The 18,317-nt window shown below is 38.2% G+C and overlaps 2 protein-coding genes across 2 annotated transcripts; one reads left to right on the top strand and one right to left on the bottom strand.

The window, feature by feature from the left end:
- The first annotated feature begins 1,094 nt into the window (after positions 1–1,094).
- On the top strand, positions 1,095–6,623 carry LOC139152115 (uncharacterized). The gene is made up of 2 exons (XM_070725212.1): positions 1,095–1,712; positions 5,097–6,623. The coding sequence occupies exons 1-2, from the start codon at positions 1,105–1,107 to the stop codon at positions 5,227–5,229; spliced, it is 741 nt and encodes a 246-aa protein (XP_070581313.1). The 5' UTR covers positions 1,095–1,104; the 3' UTR covers positions 5,230–6,623.
- A 5,577-nt stretch (positions 6,624–12,200) lies between these two features.
- Positions 12,201–16,633, bottom strand: LOC139152407 (uncharacterized). The gene is made up of 5 exons (XM_070725531.1): positions 16,473–16,633; positions 16,121–16,251; positions 14,644–14,761; positions 14,047–14,376; positions 12,201–13,564 (listed from the first exon to the last, which is right to left on the bottom strand). The coding sequence occupies exons 1-5, from the start codon at positions 16,540–16,542 to the stop codon at positions 13,326–13,328; spliced, it is 888 nt and encodes a 295-aa protein (XP_070581632.1). The 5' UTR covers positions 16,543–16,633; the 3' UTR covers positions 12,201–13,325.
- Between the last annotated feature and the right edge of the window lie 1,684 nt (positions 16,634–18,317).

Here is an 18,317-nt window from a genome sequence, read left to right as displayed (position 1 = left end):
TGACAATGAAATACAAAATTGCATTTAAGTCTGTTTGCTGCAGATCCAATACAACAATCATCCCGAGTGTGATGTTGTAAAGCCAAAAAGATGTACAGTGTAATTGAAAACACAGTTATTATATAGATCACAAACAATCACCGATAGTGGCGTTCATCATTTTTATATCTTTGACGCAGGCATGCCTCCACCAAACCTTTGTAAAAAATACAAAAATTCAAACAGCTTTTGAAATAACAATATCATCTTCTAAAAAATTACAATTCCAGTAGTTTTTGAAATTAATTGCGACAGATTACGGCATTGATAAAGTACACACGTTAATTCTTTCCGTCTGAAACTTGAAACAGATTTTACTCAAAAACTAACACAAGTAATTGTATTGAAGACGTTCACAAATGTCAGGTCATACGCATCGCAGGCGAGGGCGCTCGCAAAGTAGTACACATGTATAATAGGGATTGAAGTGGTGCAGACTGTCACGTTGTAAACGTATTCATGTGTGGGGCAATCCAGGTCATACAAACAACGCTGCCAGGGAATGTCAGCTTCTGTCATTCGAAGACAGAAATTAACATATCGATTGTTGCTGTGTCATGATATTTCAACCAGCTCGCTCGCAATAAATCGGTTGTTACACACAAATACGGGCGTAGTTTCGCTTCGCTGCTGAAGAGTTTGCCGTGAACGTTAATAGACAGATTGATCTAGAAAAGCTCAAGTATAGCAAGTAAGATTGTTTCGTTTTCGCACGTATTCTTCCGCCAAATCACCACTATGACAGGGTTGGTTAATGTATGCCTTCTGAATGCGTCTCTCAGCTGTCATCCAATGATCGAATGGATGAACTTTGTCTTTTGAACCTGGCAGATCACATGATTTGATGCTGTACTAAGAATCGAAACACAAAATATGAACGACGACGCGCACGATCTATTTTGAATGACTGCGTCATTTGGCTATTTTGAATACCGATAGTTGTGATTGAGTCGTTATCTCAACGAAGCTAACTGCCAGGTAGCCACGATTTCTCCGGTAGGAAGGTACCTCCTATGGAATAAACAGTGATAATTAGGAAAGCAGCGAGGTTAGAATCAATTATCGATGGCACGAAATAGAGTGGTTTTAATGCAACAAATGACGGCCATGCATACGCACAGAAACATCGACGATGGCCCTGCGATGGAGAGGTGTACAGGCAACGTATACGGTGACAGCAATGCAATGGTCATAGATCCTCAACATCATAGGGAGCGTACCATCGACATTGATGATGATGTTGACTTCACGGGTTTACGGAGCTCGCTGAATACAGGCTGGCATTGCAGAGGGTTTGCATTGGGAACGTTCTGGTACGCATACAACAACAACAACAACGATGATGGTATGCGACACCGATATGGACGAGTGGGTATTTCCTCTGCAGCAGTCAACGGCGTTGGGATTTTATTCTTCGCTTTGTTCTTTGTTCTTGCCGGGGTTTTCATGACGGCTTTGAGTAGCCGTCCTCCGATAAACATCATTGGCCCAATATCTATCGGTTGCGGAGCCTTCCTTACCTTCTTGGCTTTGTTTATTTACCTGTATCGTCGAAGACACATTCGCTCTGATAGCAGACATACACCCATACCCAGGCAATGTCAAGCCAGGCTTCCAAATGTTACCATAGAAACAACTTCTAATGGCCAGTTTCCTCCAGCTTACACAGAAAGGTAGGTAGAGAAGGCATTTGAATACATTACGTAAATAGAGTGCAGCATAACCTGTATTCATTAATAGTTTCATTATTATACTTCACTGTATGTGTGTGAACAGTTATCTCACCACTGGAAAGTGAAAGGTGATGAGTCGGTTACGTTATAATCCGATTATGTACTGGAGATTGGGTTATGAGATTAGGGAGTAGAAGGGCTTGATGAATTTCTGTTCTATTTCCGGCAAATGACAATTCAACATATCGGAAACTTTGACGGAATGTATTTCTTTCCTTTCTCAAATTTTGATGTGAGTTAAGGAATCATCACGAAATGCGACCGAAACCAAACGACGTTTGCCCAACACAGAATTAAGAATCGTACACATAGCCTAAATTTTCTTGAAGCATATGCAGAACAAATCGATCAACAACTGATCGATCAGCAGTGTATTCTTAACGAACAGATATTCACTTTACGGGTTTCACAGTATTGTATTGTGCTATTAATACGGCACACTGACCTATCATAAATCACAATGGAGTGCCGCGTGTTGCGCTCTTCAATATTAAAGTTAAGACATGCCAATAAAGGCATGATTTATTCTAACAAATATAGTTTTGCATATTAGCTATGTTGCCTCTTTGTGCTTTCGATTGCACGGTTTACAGCGAAGTCATTTACTGTGAACACTATATTTTGTTTCGCTTTCTTGACAGCAAGGAAGTAGAACATTCTAGGGTTGAACTACAGAATGACCTCAAAGAATGCTCTCCACCACTGTTTTGCATTAACCAACAAATATCTTGGCAATCAATTGGGTCGCGGGATCCATTACACAACATAGTAGTCTTTTAAAATTTTAGTCATAGACCTTCGGTTTGATAGAATTATTTTCCGGGAAAAAATTGAAGCGACTAACAGTCTCATTCAGGATTGAATTTCCTTAATTGAAGACAGTGAATTGAAATCGGTGGTTTCCATTTTGATTGCGAGGTGCCAAAGGTTTGCTTGAGAGTCAGTTTTCCAAAAGAATTATTCTTCATCAAATCATGCAAGGTGGAAGATACACTTGTGAAGTTAAAACATAACTGTCTACCTTGCAACATGTCGGATATTTCCGTTGATCTTTTGCTTGTTTTGGTTTTTCGCTGCTATTGTTTTTGCTAACGTCATCACTTTTCACCATTTATATATTAGTCAGCACAGTTCCGCCTCGTTCCACTGACTGGATGCAATGCCAAGCATAACTCTGTAGAGATACTGTGATAATGACTGTTTACCTACTATAATAGAATATTGATGTGCAACTGTAGGGTTTTATTTCAGTGACGATACAAACAAGAGCTGCTACTTACAGACTGCTCCTCCAAAGATGTCGGATTCGGAATACCAACAATCAATGAACTACACTTTGCTGACGAGTTCCATATGATATTTATATTTCTATGTGACTCACTGACTACATCGATGACGTGAAAAGTTTACTTTGAATTAAATATTGATGACTATCGTTGATGATGATGATTGTGATGATAATAATGACGAGGACGACGAAGACGGCGACGACGATCCCTCTACTGACGGCGGCGGCGACGACGGCGACGACGACGACGATGATGATGGCGACGACGACGACGACGACAATAATAATAATAATAATAATAATAATAATAATAATAATAATAATAATGACCCCGACGATACCATGATGATGACCCCGACGATACCATGATGATGAAAACGCCGACGATAACAATGATTGTAGAAGAGGTGTTTGTAAATATGCATGTTGATAGAGCAGCTAGACAATTTTGACACAAAACCGCGTAACACAAAAGTGATGTAACAGTCAAATCAGTAATTTGATACAGTCTTATGTGTTACACAAGGGTTCCTTGTTAGTACAGTTGCATAGTATACAGTGACTGTCTGTATGGTTGAAGATAAAGGCAAGATGAAAAACACATGTTTCTAGCATTGCTTTTGCCTGTAAGGGAGATAGTAGGGTGCTTATCGTCCCCTGTGAAATCTCTGTATTATACAGAGATTTCACAGGGGACGATAAGCACTTCTGAAAATCTGTCCCAATATTAAATTGAAAAAGGATTGGTAAGGTATTCACGGTGAAATTGGCTGCAGTCACAAAAGATATCGAATACAGGAACTCAGGATATTGTGTCACGTTGCCCTTGAAGATTTATCGAGTCAGTCTCGGGATTTAGCCTACAGCTGAAAGATAGCCCTGGCCATACTTTGTTTTGTTCAGAGTGCGTTTGATTCAATTCAACCAGCGAAAAGATTTTTAACGGGACCATCGCAATTGGTCACGATGCCCTCAAAATGGCTCTTCCACATATTAAACGCGCTCGTCTGTGATGTACAGACATTTTGACAACGTCCCTTTGTTCTTTGTTCAAAGACCAATGTGTTCGCGAAGATTCTCAGGCTGTTTTATTTAAATCAAACAAATGAAGAAGATTCCAATTCTTACGACATGAATTTAGTAAAAGAGAGCTGAAAGTCCTGAATAGTATAAAAGTTGGGGCTGAGTCAGTTAGACTATTACAGCACACGTTTTTCTACATTCATGACATCATACAACTATGCATGCATCATTTGGTATTGGAATTCCTGATTGCTCGAAATAAGTGCAACACGTCATTTTTATACAAATTACCATTGATTAATGTAATCTGTGTCTGTAGTTGACACTGAAACAGATCGAAGCACAACTTGGCTTATAGAGTTTGAATTAATCGCCAACGCAATCCTAAAGTTTACTGTATATTTATAAGTATTCGTAACCGCTAAAGATGTTTTACACAAAGGGGTAGCATTGAGGAGGAGAACAAAGATGCATTCCGACTAGTTTTCAGGGAATCATCATCTCTATGATCAATGATTGAAGACTTGCATACAGTTTCTGTGCTTGAGGAATATTGTTGATGGTGACTGTATAAACTAGCCGTGTTTTTAACAAGCAGCAAGTACTACCTACTTCTTGGTGATTTTTTCTACTCGTGTGTAATCTTAGCTTATTTGTTAATAGGGATACAAATATATTAACTTGAAGAATATGGCGTTCAAGAAAAATACAATTACGGATGCAATCTATTTACTTGGGTACATGCTTCCATTTATTTATTTATAATTCGATGAGTACTGCGTTCAATTATATCATTTATCCATGTGCATCTTTCAATTTGTATGACAACTGCAATGCTAGGCTGTATATAACAAAGCATAAATACTTACAATGACAATTCAGCAGATGCTATGGAAAGGATATAAACAATGAAGTAGAGGTGTTTTGAATAGAAAAGTTTACGTTGACATATCGTCTGACCGGTTAGCGAGCTACTTGGCTCATTTATTTATTTATTTTTCCTCGCAAAGCAGCGGTCAGCTGGCAATGCCGGTCTCACCACCTGAATACGTTAGCTACCATCCACCAGACTACTATGACGACGACCAGAAGAACGGATTTTCGCCACCATCCTACGATGAGGCGACCAAACCATCGATTGTTTAAAGAATCAACGGCGTCCACTTGGAACGTTGATAGCCACAATCAGACCTCCAGAGGGATATCTCCAGTTTATGTTGTCATCATGAAATATTACCAAGACCGATTAGCGTGATATGTGAGTGAATGCTTGACTTAATCAGGGCTGTTACTTTTTCCCGTTTTTTTTTTATCATTCTGCATTCAATTTGTATGTATCTAAGTATTGTATCATTATGGCATATTATGGTATGTGATATATGTTATTATTCCATAAGAAATATTTTGCCTACTATGTTGCAACATAGAATGACGTTTACAGGTGACAGGTATTATTGAATGGAATAGTAAGAGCATTTCTTGCATAGCTTTTGTATCCTGGCAATATAAAGTTAGTGTTGTCTGTCACAATGCTGAATCACTTGTACAATGACATATTTACAAAATCTTCTTCATAATGGTCTAGAATGATACGTTTAAGACACAGTCTTGTCTTTTTGGTATAAAATAGTTTTAAGTCATGTAATGTTTATCTGTTTGAGTGAGGAAAGCTGACAATACATTTATCCATGAGAGATACTATATAACTGCAATAACTGTGGAAGACTTCTCAATAGATTACATGGAAGAAAAACCATAACGTTCAATGTAAAGTATGACAGTAAGTTTAAGTATTGATGGTTCCTCTTCTGTCTAGATATATGCAAATCCTCTTATTTGGGTAACATAAGTAATATATGATTTGGGTTAATGGAACAAAGAATCTGAGGTTCATTTCTCTTAAATGAATCGAAAGATGGTGTCAAATTGTTGGCTATAGGAAATCAGAATTATCAACTCTCTTTACTTACAACATGTGGCTACATTCGACGCCTTTACCTGAGTCGAGCTGGACCAACCTCCGTAATATTTTAAACGTCTAATAACGAGGAGATTGAAATCGAACGATTTGACATTAGGTAAAATAAACTATGGTGCAATTAATCATATGGCTAAAGCTTGTAAGATACAATATTAAAGCTAAGGTCTTGTATAAATATTTACATATTATTAGATATACCTATCGTCCATTTTTGTCAAGAAAGCTGGGAGAGCTTTTTTCATGAATGGTCGCTTATTTTTATTTTCATAAATGGTCATTAAGCCAATACGTGCAACTTGTCACAGGCAGTGAAATATTGAAGACTGTAACCCTTTTGTTAATATTTTGTACACAGACAGTCAGTATTTTGTAACACAAAAACATTTTTTCTTACATGTATACAAGGTTACTTTGTACGGTTATTTATTTTCATGATTTGACAGGTATGTACACATTTTAGCTGTAGTGTTGATTCAAAGCTATCTCTGCATCAGTGATGTTAACACACAGTTCAATTTGCTGAATTATATTAAATAAAATCGGTAAAAAATGTTCTGTATGTCGACAAATAATTTATCTTGTTTCCTTACAAAGTCATATATTCGTTGTTCCTACAACACGTATCCTCGGTGATTAACATTGCTTTGTTTTTTGAAAATCATTGCTTTTACTGCTGAAAGCCAAACATTAATTTCTTGCAGTAATAAAATTATGTTTACTCGCCAGATTTTACGAAATATGTTGAATTGAAATATCGCTTTATGTAAAAAAACATGTCTGAAACGTACCATGTAATTTCAATGTAACAATCATCAGTTTCAAGCCAAGCAGTGTTATCATTTGTGTATATTTGCATCCTACCATTCAGGCGTGCAGTACTCTGAGAATACAGTTTGTGATCACCAAATACTTAATGCAGTACTCTGAGAATACAGTCTGTGATCACCAATTACAAATGCAATCTTGTCTCTGTTTTCATAGAAAGTGATAAGAAGGATACAAATATAAATTGATTTATTGGCAAAATATTGCAGGAGTTGCAATAGTGGTTACGAAAATATCCGGCGTTAAACTGTGAAAAAGTATGTTTTACTCATTTATTATTTGTATAACTTCACATTTTCAGCGAATTTAAATATTAAACTTGTATACCTTCGGGTCAACCAATTAATTCCTGTCATTCACTGTGCGTGTCGCTTCGTAATAAAATAAGAAAATGCTTTTTCTGTGTACTGGCAGTTTGTCAGTTAGTAACCATTGGAATACGAAGTCATTGCACCGTCTGACCGTAACAGTGAAAATATATCACTGGTTTCACTTTCTAAAGAAATACGCAGGTACTAAAGTTTGACACGTTTGACCGCACACTGAATTACATGTGTATTCCATGACTCGCCAGTCTATGGTTCAACTGTGTAGCCTTACTAATCGACTCTGACGTCATCGTGTCTTTCTGTAAAAACACATATCCAATGGTGTATATGCAAGACTTTTGACTTCCACATTCATTTCGCCATATTTACAAACAGCCTAGTCTTTGAAGTCTGTTCGATGAATACTTGTTAAACGATTATTCAATGGAGAGAAAATTTCATAACAAGTCATCGTTTGATCACAGAATGTTAGGTATTATATGAGATAACACTTTATGGCATCCTAACCGCCATTTTTGATTTCAAACCTTTGAGAATGAGGACGTTGCGAGATAAAGAAATTTCATTCAAGCTATAGTTCTCATGTACATTCAAATTCCCGACACAGTATTATGGCATGTGTGTAAGGTAGTATGCGACTCGAAAGCAAAAGACTTAAATTTTCCCTCAAACTTTTCTTAGGAACCTTTCAACAATTCTCTTTCAAAATAAAGAATAAAAATCGGGGTTCACCGTGCAAATTTTCGTAGTAGAGAAACAAATTACTCAAGATCTACGGATAATTAAAACGGCCGCCATCCCTGTGTTAACGCTATGGAGATCAATAAATTTTTCGAATTTCGAAAAACTAAGCCATGACGTTTTCTTACACCAAGAGCTTTAAAATGAACCGCCACAAGTGGTAGAACAGAAAAGAATTGTAAAAGTTTGAGAGTCCGAATATCTGTCCCCAAGTGCGTTTGTGTGATTATGTGCTTATCTGTAGTTACCGTCAAGTTATCAATAACTGCCGCGTCAGAGAAGTACATATCGGTGACCAATCTGATTAAAATCAGAAGTAGAGATGGCGACGTTCCACCTTTGTTTGTCTTTTGCCGTTCTCGTCAGCATAGTCGGCTGACTACTTCTGAACCACTACCATAGAAGATCGCGCTTAAATCTCGCACTTTGCAGGGGCCAATCAAGTTGCGTTTTTAAATACAGTTGGGTAATCCATAAGAAATAGCAGTTATAAAGATCGTTCGGATTGGTCGGCTGTTTTCGTCGATGCGGGTGAAGGCTATTTCCTATGGCAGTAGTTCAGATGTAGCTACATCTAAATCACTGCCATTCGAAATCGTGTTCAAATATTAGTTGGGCCACTATCAGCAAACGAGAACGGCAAAGAACAAGCGAAGGTGAAACTCGTCATCTCTACATCTGATTTTAATCAAATTAGTGATGTCCAGCCTAATTCATCGGACAGTTTGATTTAATATTCATAGTCAAGCATTTGTCAAGCGACGCGATAATTAAATAGCACAAGCTATGCATCAGAGGTAGACTATCGACATTGCTTGCAAGAAATATCGCCTATATATCTGATATATGCTGTGGAAGTGCACTGTCCTATTTCATGAGGATAGGAGTGAATTTGCATATGAGCGCGATCGAGGTAGCTGGGGCATAGTTTTGTTTTGCGTCCCTGGTCATAGTTGATGATTCATAATGGGGTTTGTATTACTAACAATGATCCTCTAGGTTTAGTCGGCATATTTACTGCTTGACAGAAGAGGAAATTCAATTTGAACAGTACTAGTGAGGGGGAAGTGACTTGAAAACAATAATGAGTGACACTGACAGCTAAGGACACACTTTTTTGGGATAATCAGGCCAGCACGTATACCGACTTAAAAACAGAAAGAGAGAGAATCTAAGCCCCAAATTTAAATTATTTGAAAACATTAGTGACATTGTGGGATGTACGAACCCATCAAGTGTTTTTAAGATAGGTAGAGCTTCATGGGAGTGTAAAACGGGTTTCGTCAAAAGTTTGTAAATTATCCTTGCACCAGTAACCAATTCATAGAGTGTGTCATCAAAATACCGATGGTCATTATTTTTCCGAAGCGTTAAGCGGTATAGAAGATAATATACCTGAAAGTCACAGATGCCCTAACCCAAAGTAATGATTTTATGGGCGGCATATGCAAAGTGTGCAACATGCAATTGATCCCCATACATTCAGTATTTCACCGACCAATGACGGTGCTGCTTTCGTGTGAGCCTTTTTTCATTGACCAATTACGATGCATTAGAAATACAAAGGCCACTATAAATATGGAACGATCCGCGAAGAGCCCAAGGACCATAAGATGACGAATGGCGAACAGAGAGAGAGCAAATTATGGCTTGTCGCACCGCAAGAAACAGTGAGGACGCATTAATTAAGAGCAGCCGCCACTACCTCGGTCTTGCCTGTTGAAGAGCGTATTTATACAAACATGTTGTCGTATCTGAAGTTGAAGTGATTTATAGATATAAAACTCACCTCATTGCTCTTGTAAACTTGGGTCTGTGCACGGTGCCGATCTGCAGAGTGCGTTGTCCTGACACGTAGCAACGCTCTCAGTTCTAACAAAGCGCCAAAACAGCTGCTTTCGATATTGGTGTACGAGAGTCGTCCAGGCCAATGGCCAATTAAGTATTGGCCAAAGGACAATAGGAGAAGAATTAAACGGCTGTATTCGAAAGACAGAGGAAAATACTGGAAACTATACTGGTACACATCGAAAGTGTAAAATCATGAAAGTACAATCTCTCTTTCTTTCTCTGTCTGTCTGTCTGTCTGTCTGTCTATCTGTCTGTTTGTCTGTCCGTCTCTCTCGTTCTGTACCATCGATATAAAATTGTTCGTCCTAATAATCAAAAGCAGACAGAGAAATGCATCCGATTTTCTTTTTCTGCAGACTTTTTTTACATTTTAGGGATATTTTATGAAGCAATGCTTTACCCTTACCTCGGTTAGTATCATAGTTATTTTCAAACTGTAACGAAATATCCAGGGATATATTAATTCACAATTATTTAATCTCTGAGGTAGTAATGTTACGAAGATTAAAATTCTCCTTTGTAGCTACATTTTGGATTATTGCCGGTGTTTTTTACATTACATACAGATATATTGTATGTTTGCGGGCTACAAACGTATGGCTATAGTTTAATTTTGCAGGTTTAAAAAAATGATCGTAAGCAATCATTGCTTTGCTGGCAGTACCTTGTTTTCTGCTCTGAAGCACACAGCTATGTGTTCACATCAGAGCTTGACGAGACACTTGTACGTCTAGACAGTTTCTTCGTCACGATAATTTGTAACAAATCTCCCTGCCACATGACAGTTTTCGTATCGACTTCTCGTGGCAAAACACGAACATTTGAAGTTTGATCAACTTTGACAGATTCGTGTGTTTTTTGGCCATCAATCCTTAACCATTATACTGACACGTTGACCTTTATAAATAGGTTTCTATTGCTGCTCGTAAATGTGGATGTTGAGGATGACAAGTAGACTATTATTAATTGCCTGGGCGTGTATATGACTAATAATCCTTCTTAATCATTTCTAATTTTGATGACTCGCTTGAATTCCTTGAAGCCTTATCAACTTAAACTCCCTGAAACTCAAAAAACATTACAAGGTCGTTGTTTCTGGATATTAATATTACTTTGTGCTCATTTTCCCTTCAAGTGTTCGATGAATTATGTTCATGTAATCTTGTTAAACGTCAGGGCATAAATAAAGGAAAATCGAAAGTTTTTTTGCATGCAAATAAACAACGCTGATATGTGGTCTCCTCTTATGACCCCGTTATTAACAAAGTGCTCAGTACGGCATCGTGGTTGATTATAGGGTAAAAGATAGCTCTAACTAAATGGAAACAGCGAAAATCATCGACCACTGTCAGAATCGTAAGGAGAACGCCCCAAGTGCTCAAATAATGTAAAAGGGGTTGGTATGCAGAACCAAGGGTGTTGCTGTCAATGACGTAAGCAAACTTCCTTTTCTAAGAACGTCGTTTTCATATTAATATGTTACGCTAGACAAATGCTCATTCTCAAGAACGCATGTTTAAAATTTATTTTTTGAAAAATTTCGCTGTAGGATCACAGTCATGTCGCCACTTTAAATCTGACAGCCCGCTGCTCCTTGTCCGATGTTAGACGTAACTTATCACTTCCATACCATTACCAATGGCTTGTTTAAAATTATGAGAAAATTTGATAATGTGCGATTGGGAGAAAAGCTGTAGGCCAGCAGAATCAGATTGAAGATGGAAAAATGAACGACTGTCTCCTGAATTGACAAACGATGATAATGTATGATGATGATGATGATGATGACGATGATGGTGACGACGACAACAATGATGATGATGATGATGACGACGACGACAACAACGATGATGATGAGGAGGAGGAGGAGGAGGAGGAGGGGGGGGGAGGAGCAGGAGCAGGATGAGCAGGATGGTGATGACGACGACAATCACCAGACATTGTTTTGTTTTTATTTATTATTGCGTTTCTTTCTTTTTACTTTACCAGACTCATATGTGTTATGTACGAATCTTACGTTAGCATTGTTATGGTGCGAAGAAGACAAACTTTTGCATTCGAATATATATTCATACCTTCAGTTTTGTCCAAAAGTAAGGGAATTTAGTTTGTGCGCGTTACCTTTATTGTACAGTGACAACAATTATATTTGCAAGGGGTGGGTGGGGTTTGGGTGACACACAGTTACAAATTATTATGAGCATACCGTTCATCAACTTGTACATCTTGCATACGAGTGATCGGCAACAATAAACGTAAGATTTGTTTAAGATTTAATGAATGAATTACTTAGGCGTGTTTAAGTAATTTCTCTATTTCCGTTTCTTTGGCTCGCAATATGTCTGACAGTAAATTTATCAGACCAACCGACGATGACCACAACGACATCGATGATGATTGTGATGGTGATGGTTGGCGTTATTGTGGTCTAGTAACTTTAAAATAAAGGCATAAACGATTATCAACCGGCAGAATGGTATATTTGCATACTTCATAGTCACGTAGCTGTCCATACCAATAACTCCATACAAGAAACAGATCCATGGATCCATTGAAATGGATTCTAGATTTAAAAAAAACCTTTATTGTAGCTTGCACATAAAGTTGTTTCACAATAACCGCCTTGACATGATGGTGGTTCCTGCGTTTTGCTAATTGAAGTGTGTAGTAAAGATTTGGATTTTTCATCCCTGATGTTATTAAATCATTGTCTATTCGAACCGTCTTGAATAACGCTATAGTCGACAATCAGAATTCCTCTAATGACAGTATTGGACTAATTCATATCATCACATTAAAATATCGAGACCGTCTCGACTCAGAAATCTGTACAATTTATCGGATTCGTTATTTCTTCGTTTTATGTTCAAATCATCGCTTGATGCAGAGAGAAGTGTAACAACTTTCATGATCTCAAGAATCATATCAACGCAGAAAGAAATACCTGGCATCGTGAATTTGTTTTACCTCCATCACAGACTGGTCAGAATCTATTGAAAGTGTTACGCGTACGATCTGAACTAATCAGGAATATCTACGACGACATTAAATCATTGCTTATATAAGATTTTTTCATAATTACTGAAGGTAGTATGCACCTCGAAAATGAAAGACGTAAACTTTTGCTCAAACTTTCCTTAAAGGATCTTTCAGCCATTCTCTTTCAAAATCAAGAATAAAAATCGGGGTCACCGTGCAAATTTTGGTACGAGAGAAACAAATCACTCAAGATTTACCTATATTTGAAATTCAAAATGGCCGCCATCCCTGTGTTAACTCTATGGAGAAAAATAAAATTTTCGAATTTCGAAAAATTAAGCGTTGAAAAGTTTTCTTACACTAAGAGGTTTAAAATGAACCCCCACAAGTGCTATACCAGAAAAGAATTGTAAAAGTTTGAGAGTCCGAATATCTGTCCCCGAGGTGCGTTTTACCTTAAGAGGAAAAAATCTACCATTTGAAAAGCGCTACACACTACAAAGGCATATTTGTTGAGTCAGCTTGTTTGCTTCGATCTAGGTACGCGGAGCCATACGGAACACTACGGCAGGAGGGGGTTGTGTTTGGACAATGAGTGGACAGTTGTAAACTTCATCAGTGTATCTTTGTGAGAAATCATCAACGCTAATCGCAGACAAGGCTACTTGCATCGTCATATTTTTCCAAATATCAACTTTGAAAGTATCCACGACGTACTGGTTTAGTGCGAACGGACTGTTGTAAAACTTTGCAATCGAAGCGATGATCTTCTCTCCTGCAAATCAAAAAGATAAACCAAAATTTTAAGTTACTTTTGGCTTTTGAACGTAAACACTGATTATATGATTCCACAAAGATACCGAATCTGTGAGATCAGTTAAATGGGTTTACTATGTTGTGCTTGCAAAACAAAATAAAAACATGGTGACATTAAAGGATGTTTATGATGCAGGCTATACTCTCATTATTATATCAAAATATGGAGAATTACATAATCGCCTTTGTTCATCTCCTCTGTCAGAAAACCATGGCCACATGTTGTTGAAAAGTAGCAAGCACTGGGTCAATCATAAATCAAAGCGGTGTTTCCACAAGACAAACAAATGGGTCCGGTCGTAACTCTGTCAGTTCGATTCGACAAGTAATCAAAGTCTACGTGTCAACTACATCTGTTTGAGAGGCAACACAGGGGTTTTGGAAAACTGTGCCCGTGGAGAACCATTTCACGGGGGACTTATTTTGACTGGGGACACACACCTCTTTTCAAGTAGTAGAGTGGTATTAATCCGCCACCAAGTGTATCGAAACCAGTGTTGAATTCGCCGCATTTGGTGAACACTGCCATATAACGTATGCTGTAACCATCTATGAAAGACGATTCGATGTCTTCATAAGTAGTCAGTCGAACGGGATTCAAAAACGTGTTCTTGTAAATGAAAACTCCCTCGCCATTGGAGCCGTCATTCAGTGCACAGTTATTGATGGAATTTCCAACTTCCATCAGCCCGTCACGTTCAATGTATTGCGTCGTACTTGTAACTCTGCCATCGGGGAATGCTTGAATAGTGCTGTACACGATAACGTGTTCTGAAAGAAGAGTGTTTTCATTTCAAGTAAATCGATCACAATTACAGAATATTTTACTCCTTGACATATGTCCAAAATCAAACTTCCACATTCGCTTTGCAACAGTTTAGTGTCGTTTTAGAAATTGCTATATTTTATTCATGTTATTTTTCTCATTCAAAAGGTTGACGTGTATGACAAAAGTATATTTTCCTACTCGGATCAAATGATGTGAAATCGTAGGAAAGGCGACGTTAATAGATATGTAAGGAAGAAACAGCGTCGTACCCGGAATGCCAGGAAAGTCAACAACCTCGGTTGTTGTAAAAGTAAGCTGGACAACTGCACCAGTGACGTCACGGAGACCACGGAAAGAGTCAATCGTAGTGCCATAGTCTGATGGTTCCTATTTGTTGGGGAGAGAGAGAGAGAGAGAGAGAGAGAGAGAGAGAGAGAGAGAGAGAGAGAGCCAGTGATGCAACTCCTATTTTCTCAGTTGTAACATTCTTTGCAAAGACTTGAAAAGTCCACTTTTAAATATTTTACGAATTCCTACGTATAATCAGTGTTTACTGCCACAGATATTATCTGTATCGTGGATAGATTTATTGTATTTGATAACACATGGTTTTGGTTGATCAAGGCGTTGTCCGTTTTGTTTGGATAGAGGTGTTAGCAGACTCATGGGCTGTGATGTGTTTATTAGTAACCAGGAGACAGTAACAACGATGTCGCAAGCAGTCACCGTGCGATGACTATATACAGAGCAATTGTATTTACTCTACACTGACACCATAGGGAAAAAGCGCGTGACTAGAGCGAGAAACTGACGCTTTCTCGCAAACGGTGAGAATCTGTTCTTATTCTCACCGCTGTCGGTGAGAAAATTTTAATCTCCACTGGAGATTGGTGAGAATGCACTCCTTGGCGAGAATCAAGTGTGAGAACAAATTCTTACCGCTGAGAATGGAAATTCTCACTAAGTACAGCGAGAAGTGAAATTCACTGGCGATAATCATCAAGACTCGCCGTTCGGAGTCTTTATGATTCTCGCCAATGAACGGCGAGTCTTGATGATTCTTGCCAGTGAATTTCAATTCTCGCTGTACTCAGTGTGAATTTCCATTCTCACCGGTGAGAATTTGTTCTCACACTTGATTCTCGCCAAGGAGTGCATTTCTCACCAATCTCCAGTAGAGATTAAAATTTTTTCACCGACAGCGGTGAGAATAAGAACAGATTCTCACCGATTGCGAGAAAGCGTCAGTTTCTCGCTCTAGTCACGCACTTTTTCCCTATAGTGTGATGGATATATCTTTTATATAATCGCACATAGAGGCATAGTTTTGTTGAGTTCCACGTGTACTTATTCATGGTCGATATTTGCTATGTTTGTCCATTTTTTTATCGTGAAACAAATTGCCAAGGGGACAATTTGGGGGGAAATATCAATTTTACATCACAGACTTAATTTTTGTATTTGCTCAAATATTTCGGAATCGACTTTTTATTTCTATCAATGAAAATTTAAATTACTAGTAACAGTAAGTCTGAATTCTATTTTTGCCTGAGTAAACCCTTTGGAAGCAAAGTAGCACTGGGTTCCATGTTGATGAACAGTTGGTCATAGCCAAGAGACTATGGAGAAAAGAAGACGAATAAGACACGGCCAATATGTGCAGAAGGAAACATCTAAAATGGGTGATTTTATGCTAACTGTGTATATCGTCACACTGTTATCATGATGGTAATTGACATCGCTCACCTCAATGTCTACCCCAGGAATTGTAACAACGGGCGTTCTGGCACATTTTGTATAATCAGCGAAGTATTTGAGTGGATAACCTGCAAGGAGTGCATCCTTTATCGCTTCCATGTCTGTCAACTGTTCAGACTCTGTAATAGCAATAATCAGGAGATGAATGAGTTGGTTGAAAGTGACGCATCTAATCGAGTCGCTGATAAGTCATTCGAAAACGTCGTGATGTTTAAATGTAGTACTTGCTTGGTACCGAAGTTCAATATACATTTATCATATGACTATTAGCCGTTTGTTAATGCAATGCCCCAACAACGTCATCTTTCTAATGGTATCAAATAGACAGAACGCTACCTACCCTGTGTCTTCACGGACGAAATGAGAAAAATGAAAATGAAGAAGCTTTCTCGTAAATGATGCCCTGCCATCCTGTTGAATGCTTGAGTAGAAATAAAAGACCTGTCTTCTGGTTGCAATGAACGTCGACAACTGATCGGAATATTTCAAAGGTGACACGATTATAAAGAGTCCTTTCATTGACAAACAAATATTTAATTTCGCTTATGTTTGCATGGTGTACATCATCACTTGTAATTTGACATGAAATGTGAATATGAATTGAGCTTCTTTTAAAGTGCCGAATACCGAATGGCAAATATTTATCACCTCTATTCTTTGAACTGCTGCTTCTTTGTGAATAAACATTATCTCATCTAGGTACAACTTTGCTGAGGATCTATATCTCCAGAACAATCTTAAACCATAAATAAACTGAAAACTAAAACAAAAATTATCTGTGCGGGATAGATTTAACTGTGAAGAGTTAATAACATCGATTGGAACCAGTTTCAAAAGCTCTCGTTTGTTTGTTTGAGTTTTGTTACTGCATGTCTCACGGTGTTGCAATTTTATCATGACCATGACCTGCAATTAACAAGCGGTAGTTCAAAAGCAATAAATTCTAGTATGATAATGGCAACACATCTCTTGAAAGAAAATCAACATTGCATTGCATGGGGTGAAAAGTTTGGTCACCTGAAATATCACGAAGTAGATGTCGCCAACTGCTTAGTGACGACGTGTGGAGACCTGTTGCTGACAAGTATATCACCATAGCAACTCACTCCATCTTTGTTGCAACGTTATCGTCCCTTCAGGTTTCCTTGTCGGTCGTCAAGGAACAGCTTTTTATCTTGGAATGTTGAAATGAATGTAAAAACTGTACGGGCTGAGTTTTCCTCGACGATCATTTCTAGATGTCTAAACAATAGACTCGTCGCCTTCTATCGATGAAAATGCCTTCGCATACGGTATTTTGGCGGACGAACAAACATTTCTCTGGTTCGTAAAGAGCAAGGGGTTGTTTTTTAACAGTCGGCACGTGGGGACACTTTCTTCTTCTGCTATGCGGACAATGATTTAGAAAATGGTCACTTAGCTGACGGTGAGGGGCATTGGTCGAAGTTTGCTAGGTTAGAAGGAGAGGTCCTGTGGTGGGAAGAAGGCTAGCAAGGGGTTTGAACATGCGATATGGACATTATTTGAACGTCTGGCAGAAGAAGACAGCTGCCAATAGTTTTCACTTTCCTCTTTCAAAATTTATCTGTATTTAAAACACACCTAGGTGTAATTATTACATATTAAAAAATCTCTATTTTCAAATTTCCCCGAGCGTAACCGAGAACTCGGAATTACTGCCTCTGTCACATCCAGAAAGTTAAATGTTCTGTTTGTGATTAGCTTCGTTAGTGTCGGATTGCTATCAATTGTGACGTAATGCAGTGCCTGGCCTGTGTTGTGTCTTTGACGGCAATGTTTGCCACGTATGGATACCGTGACGTATGTAAAGCCAATAAAGACAGTCAGGGAACTGTTAAAGTTTAAGACCGGTTAGCAACTGTTGTCGGTTATAAACAGAAAACTGATTCAACATGAATGCGATACGATATTACACGGCATAATATGCTCATAGACTGCAATTGTAATTAACGCAATGCTGCTGAAGTCATTGCAAAGACTCAAGTATTACTGTTTATGTTAAGATAAAGTACATACCTCGAAAATGAAAGACTTAAACTTTTGCTCAAACTTTTCTCAAGCAAACCTTCAACAGTTTATTTTTAAATATCTTAGAATAAAAATAGGGGTCACCGAGCAAAGTTCGGTCACAGAGAAACAATAAGTCTCGCTCAATATTACCGAT

The sequence above is a fragment of the Ptychodera flava genome, chromosome 15 (assembly GCF_041260155.1).
Source record: "Ptychodera flava strain L36383 chromosome 15, AS_Pfla_20210202, whole genome shotgun sequence".
NCBI lineage: Eukaryota > Metazoa > Hemichordata > Enteropneusta > Ptychoderidae > Ptychodera > Ptychodera flava.
This window is presented reverse-complemented; position numbering and strand designations above follow the sequence as displayed.

Bases quoted from the DNA above. Each gene is read 5' to 3' on its own strand.
- LOC139152115 (XM_070725212.1), top strand. From the start codon at position 1,105: ATGGCACGAAATAGAGTGGTTTTAATGCAACAAATGACGGCCATGCAT. The intron at 1,713-5,096 runs GTAGGTAGAGAA...CTCGCAAAGCAG, and splicing joins CCTCCAGCTTACACAGAAAG to CGGTCAGCTGGCAATGCCGG.
- LOC139152407 (XM_070725531.1), bottom strand. From the start codon at position 16,542: ATGGCAGGGCATCATTTACGAGAAAGCTTCTTCATTTTCATTTTTCTC. The intron at 14,377-14,643 runs GTACGACGCTGT...CTCTTCTTTCAG, and splicing joins TGACTTTCCTGGCATTCCGG to AACACGTTATCGTGTACAGC. The intron at 13,565-14,046 runs GTGTGTGTCCCC...TTTGATTTGCAG, and splicing joins ACTCTACTACTTGAAAAGAG to GAGAGAAGATCATCGCTTCG.